Source organism: Panthera tigris, chromosome C1 (genome assembly GCF_018350195.1).
Source record: "Panthera tigris isolate Pti1 chromosome C1, P.tigris_Pti1_mat1.1, whole genome shotgun sequence".
Classification (NCBI taxonomy): Eukaryota; Metazoa; Chordata; class Mammalia; order Carnivora; family Felidae; genus Panthera; species Panthera tigris.
The window spans coordinates 11,972,955-11,994,601 of NC_056667.1; the positions used below are offsets into that span (position 1 = coordinate 11,972,955).

A 21,647-nucleotide genomic window follows, 5' to 3' on the forward strand; every position below is an offset into this window, starting at 1 on the left:
GAGAGAGAGAAGAGAGAAGATCTCAAGCAGGCTCTGCACCATCAGTGCAGAATCTGATGCGGAGCTCGAACTCACTCACAAACCAACCTTGAGATCATGACCTGAGCTGATGTCAGATGCTTAAAGCTTAGCTTAACAGACTGAGCCACCTAAGCACCCCTGGAAAACACTTTCATTTGCTAAGAAGTGCTGTTTGCATACGAAAGACCACTCTGGGACCTGAGCACTTAGGCAAAGAGCCAGGTCACCAGAAGACCAAACAGAGCTATGTAAGAGCACTGGTTCTAGAGTTTCTTTGCCTGGGTTTGGACCTGATCTTGGTCATATATTGGTTAGGTTGCCTACGGCCTCAGTGCCTGTAACGATGGGGATAATGATAGTATAGAGTATTGTGAAGGTGAGGTGAGATAATCCATAAAAAGGTTTGGAATAATGACTGGCAGTTCATAAGTGCTCCATAAACGCTGATTGTTATTACCATGGCCCTAAGATACTGTCCAGAGCCCCGTGTTGGACAGGGCTGCGTCTCTCAGCAGTTCAGGCTGTTGCTTTATGACTTCAGGGGCCACCCCATCACGCCTAGAGTCAGTCGTCTTAGATTTGGGTGGATAGTATTTCCCTTCTCCAGCAGGGGGCAGCAAAGATTTGAAGAAGGGGCACCTGGGCCTACTTCTCGCAAGGTTGCTAGGGCCTACTGCTGGGGCCAAGTACCCACCTGGGACCACCAGGGGGCCGTTCTTTCTTTGCCTGTGGGTTCTACCTACTCACCCATCCACCCAGTCCCCAGGGCGCCAGACTCCTGTGTCCTCTCTGACTCCTCCTGTGCCTTCTGGTTTGGCCTCTTAACATCACCGCATCTGTTCTCTTCTGTCGGGCTGCTCTGCCATCCCCAGACCCCCTTTGCTCCCCACAGCCCACCCCGCCCCTCACTACCTCAGCCCCGATCCCCATCCCTCTTCCACAGCTTCCAAACCGCCCCTCGATCCAGCTCATCCCTGGCTTGCCCCGACTCTTCTCAGAATCAGCCCACCCCTCTCTACAGCCCACAGGGCCTGGTCTGGCCTGGCCGCTGCCCATGGCTCTGATGCATGTCCCCCTCGTAGTTCAAGCTCCAGTGACCTTAGATACAGTGTGTCGGGTTTTCTCTTCCCTCCGGGCCCGGGGCTGGACTCTGGGTTTGGGGTTCTGTTTCTCTCTTGACCTGACGGGACTGCGGCTCATCTGTCCTTTGGGAAGTGTTCTCTGGCCCCCGGGCCAGGCTCCTGCCGCTCCCTGGGGCGCACACAGCCCCGGCGCGACCCCGTCACAGCCCTTATCATTCACCCCACCTTGTAGTTGCCTGGTGGCCTGCCCTGCCGCTCAGGTTCTGGGCTACGAGTGGCTCTCGCTGGCCTGAGGTCGGTGAGGGGCCGCCTGAGTCCAGCCTTGCGGGTCACACGTGCCCGGGGCCTGGCCCGCAGGAGGCAGCGTGGCGGGAGCTGGAGGCCGAGCGGGCCCAGCTGCAGGGTCAGATGCACCGGGAGCGAGAGGAGCTGTTGGCACGGCTGGAGGCAGAGAAGGAAGAGCTGAGCGAGGAGATCGCCGCCCTGCAGCAGGAGCGTGACGAGGGCCTCCTCCTGGCCGAGAGCGAGAAGCAGCAGGTTCGTGAGCCCCGGGGTGGCCTCCGCTGCTGCCCCAGGGGCCCCTGTTCTCCCGGGGCTGGTCCCTGTTCAGCCGCTCAGCAGCTGGGAGCTAGGAGTCCCTCTCTGGGTCTCAGTTTCCTCACCTGCAGGATGGGGGGACTCCAGGGGTGTGTGTGAAGCATTGCTGAGACCGCGTTCAGTGAGCCGTGCCTGGGAGCTCCCAGAGCGGCTGTCACATTCGTGGCACTGTGAGCACTGGGTCCCAGAAAGCTGAGCCACAGTCTGCCCTCCCTTCTGCCACTCCAGGCTGGCCGTGGTGTCCCCGGGGCTGCCTTCTGAGCGGTCCCTGCGTTGCCCACGTGTAGCAGCTGAACCCTCCTCAAAAGCGCTAACTCCTGACTTTCCCATACCGTAAAGGAGACAGGCCTGTCCTTACTGGCTGTGTCACTCTGAGCAAGCCACTCTGCCTCTTTGAGTCCCTTTCCTCATCTGTAAAAGGGGAATAACGAAGGGCCAGGATTACCGCGGGAAGTTGGCAGGATTTCTAAGTGTGTCCACGTCCAGACTTGCTGTTATGGCGGTCGTGCCCTTTTCGGGGGCTACGGAGGGGGTGAGTCCGCACCGCTGCCCCGGGTCCACCTGTGGTGACCCAGACAAGGCACCGAGCCCCCAGGGGGCACATTTCCCAGGGCAGGGCCGGGGAAGGGCCCAAGCGTGCCCCCATGACCAGCCGAGCCCCCAAGCCCTTTGCTCCCCGCCTCTGCCCAGGCCCTGTCCCTGAAGGAGTCCGAGAAGACGGCGTTGTCGGAGAAGCTGATGGGTACACAGCACAGCCTGGCCGCCGTCTCCCTGGATTTGGAGCGGCACAAGAGAGACGCCCAGAGCCGGCAGGAGCAGGACCGGGTAGGGCAGGCCAGGCAGGTGGGCCTCCATCCGAGCCAGGAGGCACGACCCTGCTTGGAGGGGCCCCCTCTCCCAGGCTGTGGGGGGAGCTTCAGCCCCTCCGTGGGGTCCCCCACGAGAGGGAGGTGGCACAACTCTGCCCGGTGAATCCTAGTCTGAGGGAGAGAGCGGCTGTGGGCACAGCACTCACTGGGCATCAAGGGATCAGCAGACGGTGTGGCAGGCCCGCGGGAAGGGCTGCGTTTGGAGCCGACCCTCCTGGAAACAGCCGGGGGAGGGGGACGGGGGCACCAAGTCTGAGGAGTCCTGTCTGTCCTAGAGCACCGTGAACGCGCTGACGTCCGAGCTGCGGGACCTACGGGCCCAGCTTGAGGAGGCTGCCGCAGCCCACGCCCAGGAGGCCAAGAGGCTGCAAGAACAGGCCCGAAACCTGGACAGGCAGCGGGAGTCCTCCATGCGTGAGGTGAGCCGTTCCGGGCAGCACACCCTAAATGCCGCGGGGGGCCTGGCCCCCTAGGGGCCCAGAAGAACATGTAAGGTTTGTCCCTGCATTTGAGAACGAGCGAACAGCCAATGTAGAAAGGAGGCGGTAAGCCTTTATTAAGCGCTCGTTGTATCTGTCTGGGACTCGGCACTGGTGGGGTCCCTGCCCTCTTGGTGTCCCTCCGTAGAAAGATCCTGGTGGATGATTATTTCAGGCCCAGACACCACTAACTCCAGCACGCTCTGCCCCCGAATCAGAACTCACACCTGTGGTCTGAGTCGCTGCAGAGCCGCGGGGCAGGTGCCTGTGGCCGGGGATACAGGTGCGGGCTGGCTTCTGCCAAGTGCCGGCTCCGGCAGGGCCCGTACCCTGTCCCGTGACAACCTGGCACCCTCGCAGGCAGAAGAGCTTCGGACGCAGCTGCGCCTGCTGGAGGACGCCCGTGATGGGTTGCGGCGGGAGCTGCTCGAGGCCCAGCGCAAGGTGCGCGACAGTCAGGATGGCCGTGAGGCCCAGCGCCAGGAGGCCAGCGAGCTGCGGCGCAGCCTGGGTGAGGGCGTCAAGGAGCGCGAGGCCCTGCGGCGTTCCAACGAGGAGCTGCGGGCGGCCGTGAAGAAGGCTGAGAGCGAACGGATCAGGTGGGGCAACGTGGGGCAGGGGCCAGCTCGGTCCTTCACCGGGCCCATCCTTCACCCTGGATCACGTCCCTGGAAGCTGACTTCACCCCCAGGGTTCTGGGGAAATCACACAGATGGGGAGTCTGTGCCCTTGAACCACAGCTGGCCACGTGGGGGGTTTTAGGCAATTTTCCCATCTGAAAGAAGGGGAAAGGTAGCAGCTGACCCCACCTGCTGGTGTCACCCTGGAGACTAGCCCCAACCCTGGAGTCACCTGTTGGCCTCTGGCAGCCTCGGGCCTGGCCCCCGGCCCTACAGGGCTTAGCTCAGGAGGGGCAAGTAACACTTGGGGCACCTCTAGGCCAAGAGCCAGTCCGACCAACTCCAGGGATTAGGGAAACAGACTTTTTTTTTTTTTTTTTTTAAAGTTTATTTATTTATTTTGAGAGACAGAGCAAGCAGAGGAGGGGCAGAGAGGGGGGGGAGAGAGAATCCAAGCAGGCGCCTCACTGTCAGCGCAGAGCCTGACGCGGGGCTTGAACTCGCGAACCATGAGATCGTGACCTGGGCCGAAACGGGAGTCAGACACTTCACCCACTGAGCCACCCAGGCCCCCGAGGAGAACAGGCTTCCGTGTAGATCCCCACCCTGCACTCTTCCCGGGACCCGTGGCTGCCGCTGACCTCTGCCCTCTGCCCTCTGCCTCCTCCCCCCCACTCCAGCTTGAAGCTTGCCAACGAGGACAGGGAGCAGAAGCTGGTGCTCCTCGCGGAGGCCCGGGTGGCCGCGGGCAGGGAGGCCGAGGAGCTGCGGGCCGGACTGCAGGAGGTGGAGCGCTCGCGGCTGGAGGCCCGCCGGGAGCTGCAGGAGCTCCGGCGGCAGGTACCCGCCCCGGGCCCTTGCCGCGTGCTGCCCCTTGTGCAAATCTCAGAGGAATCCACGAACAACAGAAGGTGTAGACCCTGTGAGAGGGATCGGGAGCTGGCGAACACTTGTAAAGAGCCCGCAGTAACTATTTCCAGCTCTACGGGCCATACGGTCTCTGTCGCGATTACTCAGCTCTGCCAGCAGAGCGAGAAAGCAGCCCGACACAGTACGTACGCGTGTGGGCGCGTGTTCCATGAACACTTTGTTGATGGGCACCGAAATTCGATTTTATATCATTCTTCGCGTGTTAAGACGTAATATTCCTGGATTTAAAAAAAAAATTTTTTTTTTAATGTTTATTTATCTTTGAGACGACGCAAGAGACAGAGTGCAAACAGCGGAGGGGCAGACAGAGGGAGACACAGAACCCGAGGGGGGCTCCAGGCCCTGAGCCGTCAGCCCAGAGCCTGACGCGGGGCTCGAACTCACGAACCGTGAGATCATGACCTGAGCCGAAGTCGGACGCTTAACCGACTGAGCCACTCAGGCGCCCCTGTTCTTGGATTTTCTTTCCACCATTTCAAAATGAACCATGTCCAACTGTTTACAAACATGTAAAAACCGTCCTTGGCTCAGGCTTTCCCAGAAGACTTACAGAACAGGCAAGAGCCCCATTTGGCTCCTAGGCTCTACCTCGTCCAGAGATATCACAGCGTGACTACCAAACTCTCTTCATCTCCCACCAGGGCCCCCCCTTTACCGCTTCGGGCACCTTCCTGTTGGGTTGAAGTCCTGGGAAGCCACAGGAGTGTCTGAAAGGAAGTCACATTTATGTGCCAGGCTCTTGCTGGGTGTTGTGCATGCAGCCCCCTCACTCTAGCGGCGTGGGGTAGATGGGCCTTACCCCCCACCTGCTCCTGTGGGGAAATGGGGGCTTAGAACATACCTTTGTATTCCGCTCATCTGAGATTAAATCCCGGTCTGCTGCTTGTGGGCTGTGTGGCTTTGAGCAGGTCACTTCTCCTCTCTAGGCTCCATTATCTATTGAATAAGGATAATGTCAGTACCTGCCCTATAGACAGTTATGTGAGACTAAATGAGTTCGTACAATTGAAACGCTTAGAACAGATGTGGACACATGGTAAGCACTCCGTAGGTCAGGCATCACTGTAGAGGAAGGTGACCAGGAGGCCTGTGCTTCCTGCCCTGCAGAATTCCTTTTCTGATGTGGGTCCAGCACGCCCCATGATAAGTAGTTGCAGTGAGGCAATAAATGGAGGTGATTGGTGTCCAGGTCCCCAGTGGATTCGAGGTGGTGTTCAATGTCTGTGTCCCTGGAGCGCTGGGTCCTGAGTGCTCCCTGTGCCTGGACAGGACAAGGTATAGGGGCAGAGTTGAGCGGGCCCTCGCCACCCTGGGCTAGAAGGGGCTGTGGATGCCGAGAATGGATGCTGGGTCCTACCTGTCTGCTCTCTCTCACAGATGAAGGTGCTGGACGGTGAGAACACCAGGCTGGGCCGGGAGCTGGTGGAGCTGCAGGGCCGCCTGGCCCTGGGCGAGCGGGCAGAAAAGGAGGGCCGGCGGGAGGCCCTGGGCCTCCGACAGAAGCTGCTGAAGGGCGAGGCCAGCCTGGAGGCCATTCGGCAGGAGGTAACTCGGGTGTGGATGGGGAGGGTCTTAGGAGGCAGTTGGGGGGTGCCCTGGGTTTCCCCCCCGCCCGTCAAGAAGCGGGTGGGGACTCCAATGCTGGAGTCATTCTGAGACATCACTTCCGAGGACTCGTTCCTGTCCTCCACTCCTTGAGATTCTTCTCCAGGTATAATAGTAATAACAGCTGCGGGAACTGTGTAGCAGGGGTGAGGGGGGTAGGGGGAGCTCTGTAGACATAAGCTTGTTTGATTCTCTCAGCAGCCTAATGAGGCAGGCTCTCTTACCCCATTTTTCACAGAGAACCAGACACTTAGGCTCAGAGAGGTCAAGGGGTCTACTCAAGATCACACAGCCACCCAGGTCTGTCTGACTCCCAAGCCTATACTCTTTCCATTCTGCTTTTCTGGCTGTTTTCACCTTAGTGCATCTACTGTGTGACCTTGACTAAATCACTTAACCTCTCTGTGGTTCAGAGCACTGATGGGCTGGGGGCCCTAGCATAAGTCCTGGCATCCAGGGGCTCTGTGAATGGTGGTTTCTAGTGAAACTGATGGCTGTGAGCGGTTGATTTATCCTCTAAACCAGAGGGGGGTGTGTGGGATCATGCACTCCATCAGAAAATAATTTTTTAGTACATGCCTCATTGTGTGGTTTATTGATAAGTTATGTGCACTGACAGTACAGCCTAATGGTTGAAAGAACAGCCACTGGAGGGGCGCCTGGGTGGCCCAGTTGGTTGAGCGTCCGACTTCAGCTCAGGTCATGATCTCATGGTTTGTGGGTTCAAGCCCCGTGTCAGGCTCTGCTGACAGCTCAGGGCCTGGAGCCTGCTTCGGATTCTGTGTCTCCCTCTCTCTCTGCCCCTCCCCTGCTCACACTCGCTCACACTCTGTCAATCTCTCTCTCAAAAAATAAATAAACATTAGGGGCGCCTGGGTGGCTCAGTCGGTTGGGCGGCCTACTTCGGCTCAGGTCATGATCTCGCGGTCCGTGGGTTCAAGCCCCGCGTCGGGCTCTGTGCTGACCGTGCAGAGCCTGGAGCCTGTTTCAGATTCTGTGTCTCCCTCTCTCTCTGACCCTCCCCCGTTCATGCTCTGTCTCTCTCTCTCTCAAAAATAAATAAACGTTTAAAAAAAAAATTAAAAAAAAAATAGATAAATAAACATTAAAAACATAAGAAAGAAGGAAGGAAGGAAGAAAAAGAAGGAAAAAGAAAGAAAACAGCCACTGGAGCTACTGTGCTTGGCTTTGAATCCTGGCTCCGAGCTTACTAGCAGTTTGGCCTTGGCACAGCTGCTCTGTGCCTCAGTTTCCTCCCTTGTAAAATGTAGATGATTCATGGTGGTAAAGTTTTTTGGGGAAAGTACTTAGTCCCTGGCACTGATAAGTCCTGTCCAGGGAAGTGTGGGCTGTTAGTTTATTACTAATAAATTGTATATACTATAAGGCATGTACACAGAAAGAAGAGAAAAAAAGATTCTAGTAGTTAATTCCCACTTTCCCGCGGATATTCCCGCACAAACTGCCTGGGTGGAGGCCACTTTTGGGTGGGTGGGCTCCAGGCTGGGCCTGGGAGGCGGGGCGTCGGGTTGGGGGTGGCCTTGCTGACCCCCACCTCCCGGCATTGCCCGACCCAGCTCCAGGGAGCCCAGAGGAAGCTGCAGGAACAGGAGGGCGAGTTCAGGGCCCGCGAGCGAGGCCTGCTGGCCTCCCTGGAGGAGGCACGCGGCGCCGAGAAGCTGCAGCTGGACCACGCCCGCAGCTTGGAGCTGAAGCTGGAGGCGGTGCGGGCCGAAGCCGCGGAGCTGGGGCTGCGGCTGAGCGCGGCCGAGGGCCGGGCGCAAGGCCTGGAGGCCGAGCTGGCCCGCGTGGAGGCGCAGCGGCGCGCAGCCGAGACCCAGCTGGGCGGCCTGCGCTCAGCTCTGCGTCGGGGCCTGGGCCTCGGGCGCACTCCCAGCCCGGCCCCGCTGCCCTCGCCGGGCTCGCCGGCCCGGGGCGCGCCCGCTGGAGGTGAGTGGAGCCACGAGGGAAAGGGCGGGGCGGTGGGCGGGCTTCACTCTGGCCACGCCCCCGGTTAGGTCGGCTCCGCCTGAGAGCGGGCTGCTGTCTGGGCCATGCCTCTCCTTTAACGGACCAGTCTCAATCCCGCCCCATATCACTTTCCTTCCCTCTGGGGAGTCTGCCCAGGCTCTTCCCCTTCGCTGATTTGTGTTCCTCTGGTTGCTTCATTTTTAAAGGAGGTGCTGGTGCCTTTTTTTTTTTTTTAATTTTTTTTTTTTAACGTTTATTTTTGAGACAGAGAGAGACAGAGCATGAACGGGGAAGGGTCAGAGAGCGGGAGACACAGAATCTGAAACAGGCTCCAGGCTCTGAGCTGTCAGCACAGAGCCCGACGCGGGGCTCGAACTCCTGGACCGCGAGATCGTGACCTGAGCCGAAGTCGGCCGCTTAACCGACTGAGCCACCCAGGCGCCCCCTTTTTTTTTTTTTTTTTTTTTTTTTTTTTTTTAAAGTGTTTGTTTTTCAGAGAGAGAGTGGGGGAGGGGTCAGAGAGAGAGGGAGACAGAATCCGAAGCAGGCTCCAGGCTTTGAGCTGTCAGCACAGAGCTGGACGCGGGGCTTGAACCCAGGAACCGTGAGATCATGACCTGAGCTAAAGTCCAACGCTCAACCGACTGAGCCATCCAGGCGCGCCTGATGGTGCTTGTTCTTAATGCCCCTGACTCCTCTGAGACTTTGAGGCTCCGTCCTCTATAATTGATCCTCACTCCCTCTCTCCATCAGTCTCCCACCCCTAGCTTGATACCCCTCCACACTAGACTTGTGACCCCAGCATCACAGCCAGACAGTTACCTACCCGGCCTAAAACCTCTTCCAGCAACTCCTTCAGAAATCGTTCCAGTCCCATTTGTTCCCAGGGCCCCGTGGATGACTCCGGGAAGGTCAGCGCTGTGCTATGGCAGGGGTGAGCACACCTTTGGAGAGCATCCTTGTCTCAGCCTGACATAATTCTATCTTGACTCCTAGGGCCTAGAATAGAACCTCTGGAATCTTAGCACTGTGGGCAATTCACTATGGGATACTGAGTTGTTGCCTCTTCAAATCCAGATTTAACCCCTGGATCACATTCGATCAGTTATGGAATACTTATTAAGCGCTGGCTGGGTGCTAAAGACAGCTTCACTATGGGATGGAGCAGTAAACAAACTGACTAGCGTTTCTGCGCTTAGGGAGTTTCTAGTCTAGGGAGAGGAGCAGACAATAAATGTGATATAGAGATGAAATAGAGAATGTTCTGGGTGGTAGTAAGGGCTGGAGAATAGGCAAGGACAAATGCATTCAAGGACATTGCTGGTGAGAATGTAAAACAGCACAGCTGCTGTGGAAAACAGTTTGGCAGTTCGTCAAAACACTTAGATTCACTGGCTGCCTGAGTGGCTCAGTCGGTTGAGCATCCAACTTCCGCTCAGGTCACGATCTCGCGGTTCGTGAGTTCGAGCCCCACGTCGGGCTCTGTGCTGATGGCTCAGAGTCTGGAGCCTGCTGCGGATTTCGTGTCTCCCTCTCTCTCTGCCCCTCCCCTGCTCGTGCTCGGTCTCTCTCTGAAAAATAAACGGTTTAAAAAAAAAAAAAACCTTAGAATTACCATGTGCCCCAACAATTCTACCCCTAGATATATAACCAAAAGAACTGAAAAAGGGGCCTTGAACAGATATGCGTACACCAACCATTCAGAGCATCATAAAAGGTGGAATCGACCCGTGTCCATCGACAGATGAGTAGATAAACAAAATGTGTCGTGGCCACACAAAGGAATATTATTCAGCCTTACAAAGCAATGCTATTCTGATCTGTGTTACAACAGGGATGAGCCTCGACAATATTATGCTAAGTGAAAAGGCAGTCCCAAAGGGACGCTTGCGGGAAATACCTAGAAGAGACACATGTATAGAGGTAGGAAGTAGATTAGAGGTCACTAGGGACTGGGGGCAGGGGACACTTGGGAGTTACTGCTTAGTGGGCACAGAGTTTCTGTTTGAGGCCATACCTGTCAGTTTGCTGGGGCTGCAAAACAGAGTACCTTAAACTTCAGTCTGTGTCTCCCTGTTCTGAAGGCCAGAGTCCCAGATTAAGGTGTCAGCGGGACCATGCTCCTTCTGAAGTCTCTAGGGAAGGATCTGTTCCAGGCCTCTCTCCTGGCTGCCTATAGTTCCTAGGCTTGTGGCAGCAGGACCCAAGCTTCACTTGGCCTTCTTGTGTGTGTATCCAAATTCCCCCTTTGTGTTAGGATACCAATAATACTGGATTAGGGGCTCACCATACTCAACTATGACCTTGTCTTTTTTTTTTTTTTTTTTTTTTTTTTTTTTTGCGAGAGAGAGAGAGCAGGGGAGGGGTAGAGAGAGAGGGAAAGAGAGAATTCCAGGCAGGCTCCACACTGTCAGTGCAAAGCCCAATACGGGGCTAGAAGCCACAAACTGAGATCATGACCTGAGCTGAAACCAAGTGCTTAACTGACTGAGCCACCCAGGCATCCCCACTATGACCTCCTCTTAACTAATTACGTCTCCAAGAAGGTTACTCCCAAATAAATTCACATTCTGACATGCCAGGGGTTGGAGCTTCAACTAATGAATTCTGGGGGGGCATAGTTCAACCCAAAATAGGTATGATGGAAGATTTGGGAACAGATAGTGGTGATGGTCACATAACAATGTGAATATAATTGGTTAGAAAGGCCACATTGGGGCGCCTGGGTGGCTCAGTCGGTTAAGTGTCTGACTTCTGCTCAGGTCATGATCTTGCGGTTTGTGCGTTCGAGCCCCGCATCGGGCTCTGTGCTGATAGCTCGGAGCCTGGAGCCTGCTTCCGACTCTGTGTCTCCCTCTCTCTCTGCCCCTCCCCTGCTCATGCTCTGTCTCTCAATAATAAATAAACGTTAAAAATTAAAAAAAAAAAAGGCCACCAAAATGGATGTAGAAAAAGCATTTGATAAAATTCAACATACAGTTACAATCCAAACTCTTGGAAAACTAGAAAAAGGTTTCCTTAGCTGATAAACTAGTTCTCCAAAACCCTAGAGCAAATATTACATTTGACTCCTGTATTTAATATTGTACTGGAAGTCTCAAAGGTCCTAGCCAGTACACTATGGTAAGAAACATAGAATTAATGTTTTAAGTTTTAGGAAGGGAGAAACAAAACTGCCACTATTTACAGATCACGTGATTTTTCTATGTAGAAAATACAGGAGGGGGCACCTGGGTGGCTCAGGCAGGTAAGCATCTGACTTTGGCTCTGGTTATGACCTCATGGTTTGTGAGTTCGAGCCCCGTGTCGGGCTCTGTGCTCACAGCTCAGAGCCTGGAGCCTCCTTTGGATTCTGTGTCACCCTCTCTCTCTGCCCCTCCCCTGCTCATGCTCTATCTCTCTCTCTCAAAAATAAATAAACGTTAAAAAATTTGTAAAAAAATACAGGAGAAGCTACAACAAATTGTTAGAACAAGTAAGAAGCTTTAGTAAGGTTGCTGGAAACAAGATCAACATACAAAAGTTAATTATATTTTATTATATCAACAGAAGCAGAACATGTGTGTTGTTTACTGCCAACAGCAGGATTGATAAAATATCATTTATACTGGCACTAAGAAATCTCTCCCCCAAAGAAAACACCAGATCTAGATGACTTTACAGATAAGGTCTACTATCCAAGGAAAAAATAATTCTAATCTAATATGACTTTTATGGAGACAGCCATAAATGTTGTTGAGAGACGTTAAAAGAAACCTAAATAGGAGAAATGATTGTATGTATCAACAAATTCACTATTATAAAGATGTCAGTTCTTCCAGATTCATCTATAGATTGAACGGTATTTTGGCAAAATTCTTTCTGTGTGTGTGAAACTTGACAAGCCAATTCTAAAACATCTATGGAAAAACAAAGGCCAAGAAAGCCAACACACTCCTGAAGAAAAAGAACTAGATGGCTAGGGGTAGGGGCTTGCCTTGCCAAAGATAAAAGTTAATATAAAGTTTTAGTAATTCAGGTGCTGTGCCACTGAGACCAACACTGGCTGTGTGGTCAAGGACCAGACCTGCATGTCCAAAGAAACCTGATCTGTGTTGGAAGCTTGATCTGTGATGGACTTTCCCAAAAGTCCCAAAAGTATTTGGATAATTGAGAATCCATACAGAAAAATAAAAAAGAAAGAGACCCTTCCATCACCTTTTAGATAAACATCAATTTCAGTTAGATGCACTGCATTTTTTTTTAAGTTTTTTATTTATTTAGGTAATCTGTACACCCCTTGTGGGGATTGAATTTACAACCCCAAGGTCAAGAGTCGCATGCTCTTCTGACTGAGCCAGCCAGGCACTCCTAAGTAGATTTGAAGATTAAATACAAAAGGCAAAACTGTAGCTTTTAAAAGACAACATAGGAAAATATCCTTACGGCTTTAGGACAGGAAAGGATTTCTTAAGACACACACACACACACACACACACACACACACACACACACCCTGCTAACCATGTTACTAAATGTTACTTAATTAAAATTAAGCACCTGAAAAAAAGATGGCTAGGAAAGCATATTGTATGTTATATATATTATCACAGCAAAGAAATTTAAAAAAGAATTTTAAGAGAGAGAGACAGAGTGCAAGCAGGGGAGGGGCAGAGAGAGAGGGAGACACAAAATCCGAAGCAGGCTCCAGGCTCTGAGCTGTCAGCACCGAGCCCGATGCGGGGCTCGAACTCGCAAACCATGAGATCATGACCTGAGCCGAAGTCAGATGCTCAACCTACTGAGCCACCCAGGTGCCCCAGAAATTTTTAAAGATACAGCAAGGGCAGGGGTAGGGGTGTTTGTGTGGGAAATGGAGAGCCCCGGTGAGGAGGTGGTAGGTGGGGGAAGGATGGGTGGGAGAGGAGACTCTGAGGACAAGGGACAAGTGGAAGTAAGGGGCGAGGACGAGGGACGAGTGCCTGACTGGCAGTTCCCCTGTGAACACCGAGGGGACAGCAGGCACAGGGCAGTGAACAGGTACAGACGAGTGGGAGGTGAGGACGTGAGGACAAAGGACACGCCTGAGTAATCCTTGCAGGCCACTCTGTGGTAGGGGCCCTTGGGGGCAGTGGGTAGACATCCTGCTCCAGGTCCTGTGGCTGTTGACGGAGCTGTGGGGCAGCTTAGGTGTCCCTTGCGAAGGCAGGAGGATGCTATGGGCAGGCTGACGCCCTGCCCTGTGGTTCCGATGCTGACCTCCAGGTGGCGCCCTGTCTCTGTGCGCCCCTCCGGCCTCTTCAAGCAGACAAGAGTGCATTTCTCTGCCTGGAAGTAGGGCTGCCTGGTTCTAAATCCCATTGTGGGATCTTCCCAGCTTTGAGACCAAGCAGATCGCTTAACTGCTTTGAGCGCATCCAGCCTGTGAAGGTTCTTACTCCTCAGAGAATTATCGTGAAGGTGGGATAGGCGGTCAGTGCCTGGCAGATAGGAAGCAGGGAGATGTTGAGATGGTGGAACGTCCACCCTTGGACTGGGTCCTGGGTGTGCAGCCCTCACAGTGTCCCTGGTCTTGGCGGGGAGGCAGAACTTGGAGCCTCATGACCCAGCCTGGGATCAGGGACACGTCTGGGGAGCAGATCTAATGGAATGGGCCAGGCAAAGAGAGGCCGTGGGGAGAGAAGGGAACAGCATGCACGAAGGCCCTGGTCCCGGAAGAGGGAATGTTCTAGAACTTGGGAGCCGAGGGTCATGTGGAATGGACAGCTTGTAAAAGGTGAGAGGGCTGTGCTAGGGTGAGCAACGGGGCCTCTGCACGACGGCAGGGAAGTTGGGCTTACTCTGAGGGGCCCGGGACCAGGGAAGGGTTAAGCAAGAAGGTGAGGGCCAGCGTGCGGTGGGAAGCTCCTGCAAGCTGCTGGGTGCGGCTCGGGGGGCGGAGGGGGGGGTGAGGGGTGCGAGCAGCCCACAGGCACCACCCAGGCCCGAGAGGCTCGGGTTCCCGCAGCCCTAAGCATCCCGCCTCCCCCAGGAAGCGGCGAAGGGCTCAGCAGCCCCAGCCCCTTGGAACGCAGCCCTGGGTCCGAGCCACCATCCCCAGGACCTGCCACCTCCCCGGCATCCCCAGACCTGGACCCGGAGGCGGTACGGGGGCCCTCCGGGAGTTCCTGCAGGAGCTGCGGAGTGCCCAGAGGCAACGGGTGAGGCTGGGTGTGAGCCGCTGGGTAGGGAACCGGGTGGCTGAGGGCCCTGCGAGGGGCTGCAGGTGTCAGACCAGGGGTCTTCCCTTCCTCCCCCGCCCCACGTCGGGGCCGCAGGATGAGCTTCAGGCCCAGAACGGTGTCCTGAGTCGACAGCTGGCTGAGATGGAGGCTGAGAGGGACAGTGCCACCTCACGGGCGAGGCAGCTGCAGAAGGCTGTGGCCGACGGTGCGGAAGGTGAGTTTGACCCCCCACCCCCGGCTCCCTGCTCTCTGTGCTCTTAGCCGCTGAGGTGGGACGTGTGGGATTGGCCTGAGCGGCTCCTCCGTCCCTGCCCTGCCCACCGTGACCTGAATGGGGGGCCGTCTCCTCTGGGGGTCCCTCCCTGGTCAGCTCCACTCCACGTGTGCAGACCGGCAGACCCTCAAGGACTCGGAGAGGCAGGCCCTGTGGCGGGCGGAGGGCAGGCCGGGCACCTGGTGGCCGGGTTCGGGTCTCGGGGTGCGCCCGGCCAGGCCTGACGGGGCTAGGGTGCTGCAGCCCGACGCCGCGTGGATGGGCGGCTGAGCGGGGCCCAGGCAGAGCTGGTGCTGCAGGAGGAGAATGTGCGGCGCAGCGAGCGGGAGCGCCGGGCCGCCCTGGACCAGGTGGCCGCCCTGGAGAGGAGCCTGCAGGCCACCGAGAGTGAGCTCCGGGCCAGCCAGGTAGACGGGAGCTGAGGGCCGGCGGGGGCAGGGGGGCGTCCGCCTGTGCTTGAATGGCTGGCTGGGAGTCCTACTGTGTGCGTCTCCGTTGCCGTCTGCCTGGGTTGCAGCACCCACTGAAGTGAGCCGCCTGTGACTCTGTCCGGAAGCCCGTTCAGATTGCACCCGCTCGCTCCTCCTTGAGGTCACTAGGCTGCAGAAGAAAAGGCCTGGGCTTTTGAGCCTGACAGAAGAAAGTCTGTTCAAGTCCCGGCCGTGCTGTTTATTGCCTGCCTGGTCTCGTTTTCCTCCTGCGTAAAAGAGGGAGGCCAGCAATCGTCTCCCAGAGACGATACACAAGTGCTCTTTTTTTTTTTTTTTTTTTAAGTTTATTTGTTTTTGAGAGCGAGCACGAGCAGGGGAGGGGCAAAGAGAGAGGGAGAAAGAGAATCACAAGTGGGGTCCTCACTGTCAGCGCAGAGCCTGATGCGGGGCCTGATCCCTCAAACTGTGAGATCATGGCCTGAGCCGGAATCAAGAGTTGGATGCCGAACTGGCTGAGCCACCCAGGCGCCCCGTGAATGCTTTTAACATATGGTGTTCAGGGGACGTCGGTTTCCTTTGTCTCTGTATAGCCACATGAGTGGTGTTCTGGGGTTTTTATATGTGTTTGGGGGACATCTGTGTACACGTGTCGTGTGTGTGTGTGTGTGTGTGTGTGTGTGTGCGCGCGCATGTGTGTGTGCCCGGGGCAGGACACCCTGGCCCTGGGGGCGACAGTCCAGGCCACCGAAGCCTTGAGCCCTTCTCATGCCAAAGGTCCCCTCACTCCTTCCCCCTTCCTCCCCAGCTCTCCATCGTTGCCCCGACAGCCCACCCCCTGTCTCTGGCTCCAGGTCAAGTTTGAGCTGGATTGTTATGTCTGTGGTTCCAGGTCTGGCCTCCGGCCCAGCCGCAGGGGCCGCGGGAGGAGGCCAGGAACAAAGCTGGGCAGGGGCCAGAGTGGGGCTGCCAGGCCCAGACATGGCAGAGTTGGGGCTCTGAGCACGGCGGCAGGGGGCCGGGCTTGGGGGGGGTTCAGTCTGTCTTCCCGTCCTTTCCCTACTCCTCAAGCCTCTTTTTACTGTCTGACCCCATGTGAGGGAGGGAGGAACATCATGCCCTAAAACCAGGGGGGGCCCAAGGCTCCTACCTGACTCAGCTCAGATCACACAATGCAGCTTCTGGGCCTGGCTCTGGGGAGTGATGCAGCAGAACAGGGAAGCCCTGGAACCTGCCTTTTCACCCTCCCTTCCCACCCCGGGGCTCTGCGAACACTTCGTGGTACCCCTGGGCCCGTGCAGTCTCCCCACTGCACAGATGTGCGGTAGGGCCACAGAGCAGGAAGGGAGCACCCTGGATCACAGAGCCTGTTAGAAAGGCCAGATCAGCCAAATCCAGAAAGCGCTCTGGGATCCTCAGGCCAACCCAGCCTGTGAACATGCGGGGAGGTGGAGGGCCTCGCAAGGGTCACACAGTGAGGGGTTGGGCCAGCCTCTTCAAGGCTGCTCCCCACTTTCTCCTGAGGGTCCTGACGGGGTGTGGGAGGCGCGGGGTCGGGGGTGGCCGGGCGGCCGGGGCCTGACCCCTCCCCCACCCGCAGGAGAAGATCAGCAAGATGAAGGCCAATGAGGTGAAGCTGGAGAGTGACAAGCGGCGTCTGAAGGAGGTGTTGGATGCCTCTGAGAGCCGCACCATCAAGCTTGAGCTGCAGCGGCGCTCACTCGAGGGGGAACTGCAGCGCAGCCGCCTGGGCCTCAGTGACCGTGAGGCCCAGGCCCAGGCCCTCCAGGATCGGGTGGACTCCCTGCAGAGACAGGTGGGTCCCCATTACCCTTTGCGGGTTTCTCATCCGCACGCTCAGTGCCGGGTGCTTTACGGGGACTGCGTAATACTCCCAACAACCCCGAGGCAAGCATCATCCTCATTTCGTGGACAGACAGACAGACAGAGAGGGGCTGCCATCACCCAAGATCACATAGCTAATAAGAGACACAGCCGAAATTAGAATTTAGGACTCTTTGACACCAGAATCTTCATTCCTAGGAAACATGTGGGACAAGTTAGAGATATAGATTTCACTCATGTCCCTTTTTTGCCTTGGCTGCCAGGAAGCTCAGCTCTAACTAGAACGTTCAGTTACTCTGCTAGTCCTACAAGGGCACCCACCAAAGTCAAGAACACAGAACATTTCTGGATTGTGGTGGTTACCTTTTCTCCTCCCTGGCAGGGGAGGAGACCCTGGGGTCTGGGACATCCGGGTTTGTGGCACTCCGGGTGAGGGTAGTTAAAACCAGCAGTGGGACGGAGCCTAGGCTGCAGTGGGCTGAGCCAGTGGGAGCGCATGGGAACAACGAGGGTCGATGATGAAGGCCTAGGCAGGGGTGGGAGGAGCTTGGCTTGGGTTCACCGTTCCTGCTGGAGGCCAGGGTGAGAGCAGAGCCACTTTACTGTCCTGTCTGCCCTCCTGCCAGGTGGCAGACAGTGAGGTGAAGGCGGGGACTCTGCAGCTGACAGTGGAGCGGCTGAACGGGGCCCTGGCCAAGATGGAAGAGAGCGAGGGGGCCTTGCGGGACAAGGCGCAGGGCCTGTCAGAAGCACTGGCCCAGAGTAGCGCCAACCTGACCAGCACCCAGGACAAGAATCTGCATCTGCAGAAGGCCCTGACCGCTTGTGAACATGACCGCCAAGTTCTCCAAGTACGGGGGTTCCAGGGCCTGGCTGGGGGTGGCCCCAGTGAGAGCCAACAAGGGCGGGCTTGGAGGGGCCCTTGGAGGACAGTCAGCTGGGAACCCTAGGGAGCCAGTCCGTGAGCGCTTTGAGGTGGGTGGGCCCAGTAGGAGCATTGGCCAATAGGAGGGGGCTTGGGGTGGGCGGGGGCGATAAGAATACGCCTGCTGGTATAGGCTTGAGGGACCCAGACCCGGGGTCATGCAGGTCAGTGGGCCGGGCCTGCTGTCTGCCTCGCCCTCCAGATTTTGGGGCTGTTTGGTGGGCTGTAACCCTGACCCGGAGGTACAGAGTAGAGGGGAGCCTTTGCTCCATCCTGGCATCAAACGCCCCTGCCCCCCAGGAACGGCTGGAGGCCGCTCGGCAGGCGTTATCGGAGGCCCGGAAGCAGAGCAGCTCCCTGAGTGAGCAGGTGCAGACGATGCGAGGCGAGCTGGCGGACCTGGAGGTGCAGCGGGCAGAGGCAGGGGGCCAGCTGCAACAGCTTCAGGAGGTGAGGGCCACGATGGGCCCCTTCTGTCCCCGGGACGCCGAGGCCCTCAGGATGCAGCGGGACCTTCCGTAGCCCCACCTCATCCCGAACCCGGGCCCGGCCTCCCGTGAGGAAGCGTGGTTCATTCGACCCGCGCCCCCGTCACGCGGATGGAGAAGCTGAGGCTCCGAGGACAGCGTGGCCTCGGGTGACGGTTCTCTGATGGGGGCCTCACCGCCCCCCCCGCGGGGCCGAGGCTGGCCTCACCATCCCCAAGCTTCAGATGCACGCGCACCGAGGCCCGGAGGCATTAGGGGCCTGCCGGCTTCTGCAGGTGCTGCGGCAGCGACAGGAGGGGGAGGCGGCGGCCCTGCACGCGGTCCAGAAGCTGCAGGAGGAGCGGCGGCTGCTCCGGGAGCGCCTGGACGGCCTGCAGCGAGCCCTCGCTCAGCTGGAGGCCGAGAAGCGGGAGGTGGAGCGGTCAGCGCTGCGGCTGGAGAAGGACCGGGTGGCCCTCAAGAGGATGCTGGACAAGGTGCGCTGAGCCGCCGGCGCTGTCCCCCCACTTCCTCGGGGTCTTGGCCTTACGTCCCCAGGGCCGGGGGCCTCAGGTGCCCTCCGGCCTCTGCTCCTGCTGCCTCTAACCTGACACCCCTCTCTGCGCCCCTCCCTCTTCACGGGAGCCCCCCCCCCCCCTTCCCCCGGGTGCCTTAACGCCCTCCTCCTCTCCCGGCCTAGGTGGAGCGCGAGAAGCTTCGCAGCCATGAGGACACGGTGCGGCTGAGCGCCGAGAAGGGCCGCCTGGACCGCACGCTCACGGGGGCCGAGCTGGAGCTGGCTGAGGCCCAGAGGCAGATCCAGCTGCTGGAGGTCCAGCCCCCGGCCACCCCCTCTCTCCCTAGCCCTGGACCCGGGCCCCACCCCTGCCCCAGGCCTGAGTGCCAGACCGTCCCAGGAGCTGCTGATGGCTCAGCCGGCCCAGGGTCCTCAACCTCCATAACCCACGAGCCCAGACTCTTGCAGGGCACAGCCCAGAGCAAGGTCCTAGAGGGAGGGGTCCTCCCCAGAGTGGAGAGGCGAGAGATGCCGGTTAGCGAGTGAGCCTGTGTGCTTGCGTGTTGCGGAACATGGAGGCGTGAGCGTGCATGGGAGTGTTCTGCACGTAACGTGACTCTTGTGCACAGATGTGACAAGTCTGCGTGTCAGGAACGTGTTCCAGGTGTGTGTGTATCTTCCTGTACCGAAGTCTTCCTGTCTGTAGATGTAGGAGTATTGGAGCTTTGCTCGTAGGCACGCATCCCTGTGACCAGGGGCTAAGTACTTCCGCGCTTGCTTTGGGGCCGGTACGAATGTGGGCGTGTCCGCGTTTGACTACGTCTGCGCGTGTGTGCACGGTGTGCGCATGTGCACGCCTGTCAGCGGGGTCACTAGGTACCCTGACCCCGGATTCGCGGACCCGGGGGGCCAGGAACATGGGGGACAAACCAGGATCTCTTTTGCTCCCCCCGCCTGCACTGTCCTGAGGGGCCTTCTAGGCTCCCATTCCTGGGAGTGCCCGCCCCCCCCCCCCTCCCCACAGGGCCACACCCCTGACTTGCTCCTCTTCCGGCAGGCCCAGGTGGTGGCACTGGAGCAGGACCAGAGCCCAGCCCGGCTGGAGGCCGCGGAGCAGCAGCAGCGGGAGGTAGAGCGGGAGGTGGAGCGCCTGCGCAGTGCCCAGGTGCAGACAGAGCGCACCCTGGAGGCTCGGGAGCGGGCCCACCGGCAGCGCGTGCGCGGGCTGGAAGAGCAGGTGCTCAGGCCTGGCCGGGTTCTGGCCCCGCCCCAGGATATTGCAGAAGCGCCCTCGCGGGGGGGAGGAGCGGGAGAGGGCTGGCTGTGACCTCGGGTGGGAGCAGTCGGCGGCACCTAGGACCGAAGTGGTCCAGGGGGATCTGTGCTGGTCTCCGTCGTGGCTGGACACGGGCTCAAGTGATGTCACTGGAACTCCGTCCCCGTGCTGTGGCTCTACTGTCCTCATTGTTGTCTCCTGGGTGGCACACGTGGCCTCAGCAGCCCCAGCCTAGGTTATCCCGACAAGCTACCATCCCAGAGGAAAGAGGGGGGCCTTTTTCCTTAGAGCAACAGCAGAAGTCCCAGGGATGACCCTTCCTGGCCTGCTTAGTCCCTGACTCCTTCCCAGCCATCCCTGACCTGACGTGTGCAGGACAAGGCTGCTTGGGTAGGGCCAGGCCTGGGTCACAGGCACCCCTGGTGGGGCTGGTGCCAGGCGTGCCTAAGTGATGAGAGTGGGGACGGGTGGCTCCTGACAAGATGCCAAGGAGCAGTCAGCAGCTGCCACGTGGGTCGGGACGGAAGGGGTAGGAAGCACTCTGGCGTTATTTAATAAGACCCATTTTTTCCTGAAGCGGGCAGGATTGGGTCCCTTCTGGGGTCCCGGCTGCAGCCACATGCCCCTTTCCCTGGCATCAGGCTGGGGACCAGGCTGGCCCTACTTTCTCTTTCTTCCCAGGTGTCCACACTGAAGGGACAGTTGCAGCAGGAGCTCCGGAGGAGCTCAGCATCCTTCCCCCAAACCTCCGGCCCCCCAGGGGAATGAGCCCCTTCCTGGGTGGCCCCCTGGCCCAGAGCTCGGCTCAGGGTAGGGAGGAGACAGGTGGCCGTGCTGGATGCCAGGGACTCCGGTAGCAGCTTCTTAGCGGCATCCGGGGCCCCACCTCAGTCCAGTCCCCACCCCTGGGATGAGCATCCAGGTCACCTGAGTGTCTGAGCCAAAGCCAGGGGGGTCGGGGAGACCCCCTTCCCCTGGCTGGCCCTAGAGCATGGGCTCATGGGAAAGAGGAGGGGTGCCTGGGAGTCAGAGACCCAGACCCTCTCCCCTGGCTTCCCAGAGATCTCTCCGCCTTAGTTCAGAGTGTTTGTCAGGAAATTCCTCAGAGTCCCTGTATTTTTATACCTTTTTACAACGTTAACTGTTCAGAACTGTTGTTTTTTTGTAACAAAAGACCCCGTTTTCTAAAAATGGTTTGTACAGATGTGTCCCCTTACTTCAGTGTGCCTTCCTCCACTTCAGAGATGGGTGGGGAGACACAGGGGGCCTGGGGCAGGGGTGCAGGGGGAGATGGGGTCTTTGGAAAGGCCCGTGGCACTTTCCGGCCTCACAGGATGCTGGCGTGGGGAGGTCTCCAGGGTCCCGCACCACCCATCCCATGTGACAGACGGGGCTGCTGAGGCCCAAACTGCACAGCCCGGCTCTTTCCAGCCACAGCGTTCTGGTCCCTTGTTAGGACTGGGCCCACCCTCTGCACCGTGGCAGGCCTCAGGCAGTGTGCGGGCCTGGGAGTGAACGTGGGTCTTGCCCTGGCTCCG

General features: G+C 57.8%; 1 protein-coding gene across 1 annotated transcript in view; it reads left to right on the forward strand.

Moving 5' to 3' along the window:
- Nucleotides 1-21,302, forward strand: part of CROCC (ciliary rootlet coiled-coil, rootletin) — a 45,030-nt gene extending 23,728 nt beyond the window's left edge. The window contains 18 exon segments of the mRNA XM_042995729.1: nt 1,461-1,640; nt 2,391-2,525; nt 2,845-2,988; nt 3,409-3,647; nt 4,349-4,508; nt 5,976-6,143; nt 7,781-8,153; nt 14,185-14,304; nt 14,307-14,353; nt 14,471-14,591; nt 14,895-15,058; nt 16,680-16,895; nt 17,551-17,775; nt 18,150-18,299; nt 18,613-18,813; nt 19,017-19,148; nt 19,891-20,070; nt 20,791-21,302. Coding sequence (XP_042851663.1) covers nt 1,461-1,640; nt 2,391-2,525; nt 2,845-2,988; nt 3,409-3,647; nt 4,349-4,508; nt 5,976-6,143; nt 7,781-8,153; nt 14,185-14,304; nt 14,307-14,353; nt 14,471-14,591; nt 14,895-15,058; nt 16,680-16,895; nt 17,551-17,775; nt 18,150-18,299; nt 18,613-18,813; nt 19,017-19,148; nt 19,891-20,070; nt 20,791-20,877 — 3,042 coding nt within the window. The 3' untranslated portion in view covers nt 20,878-21,302.
- Nucleotides 21,303-21,647: the final 345 nt, after the last annotated feature.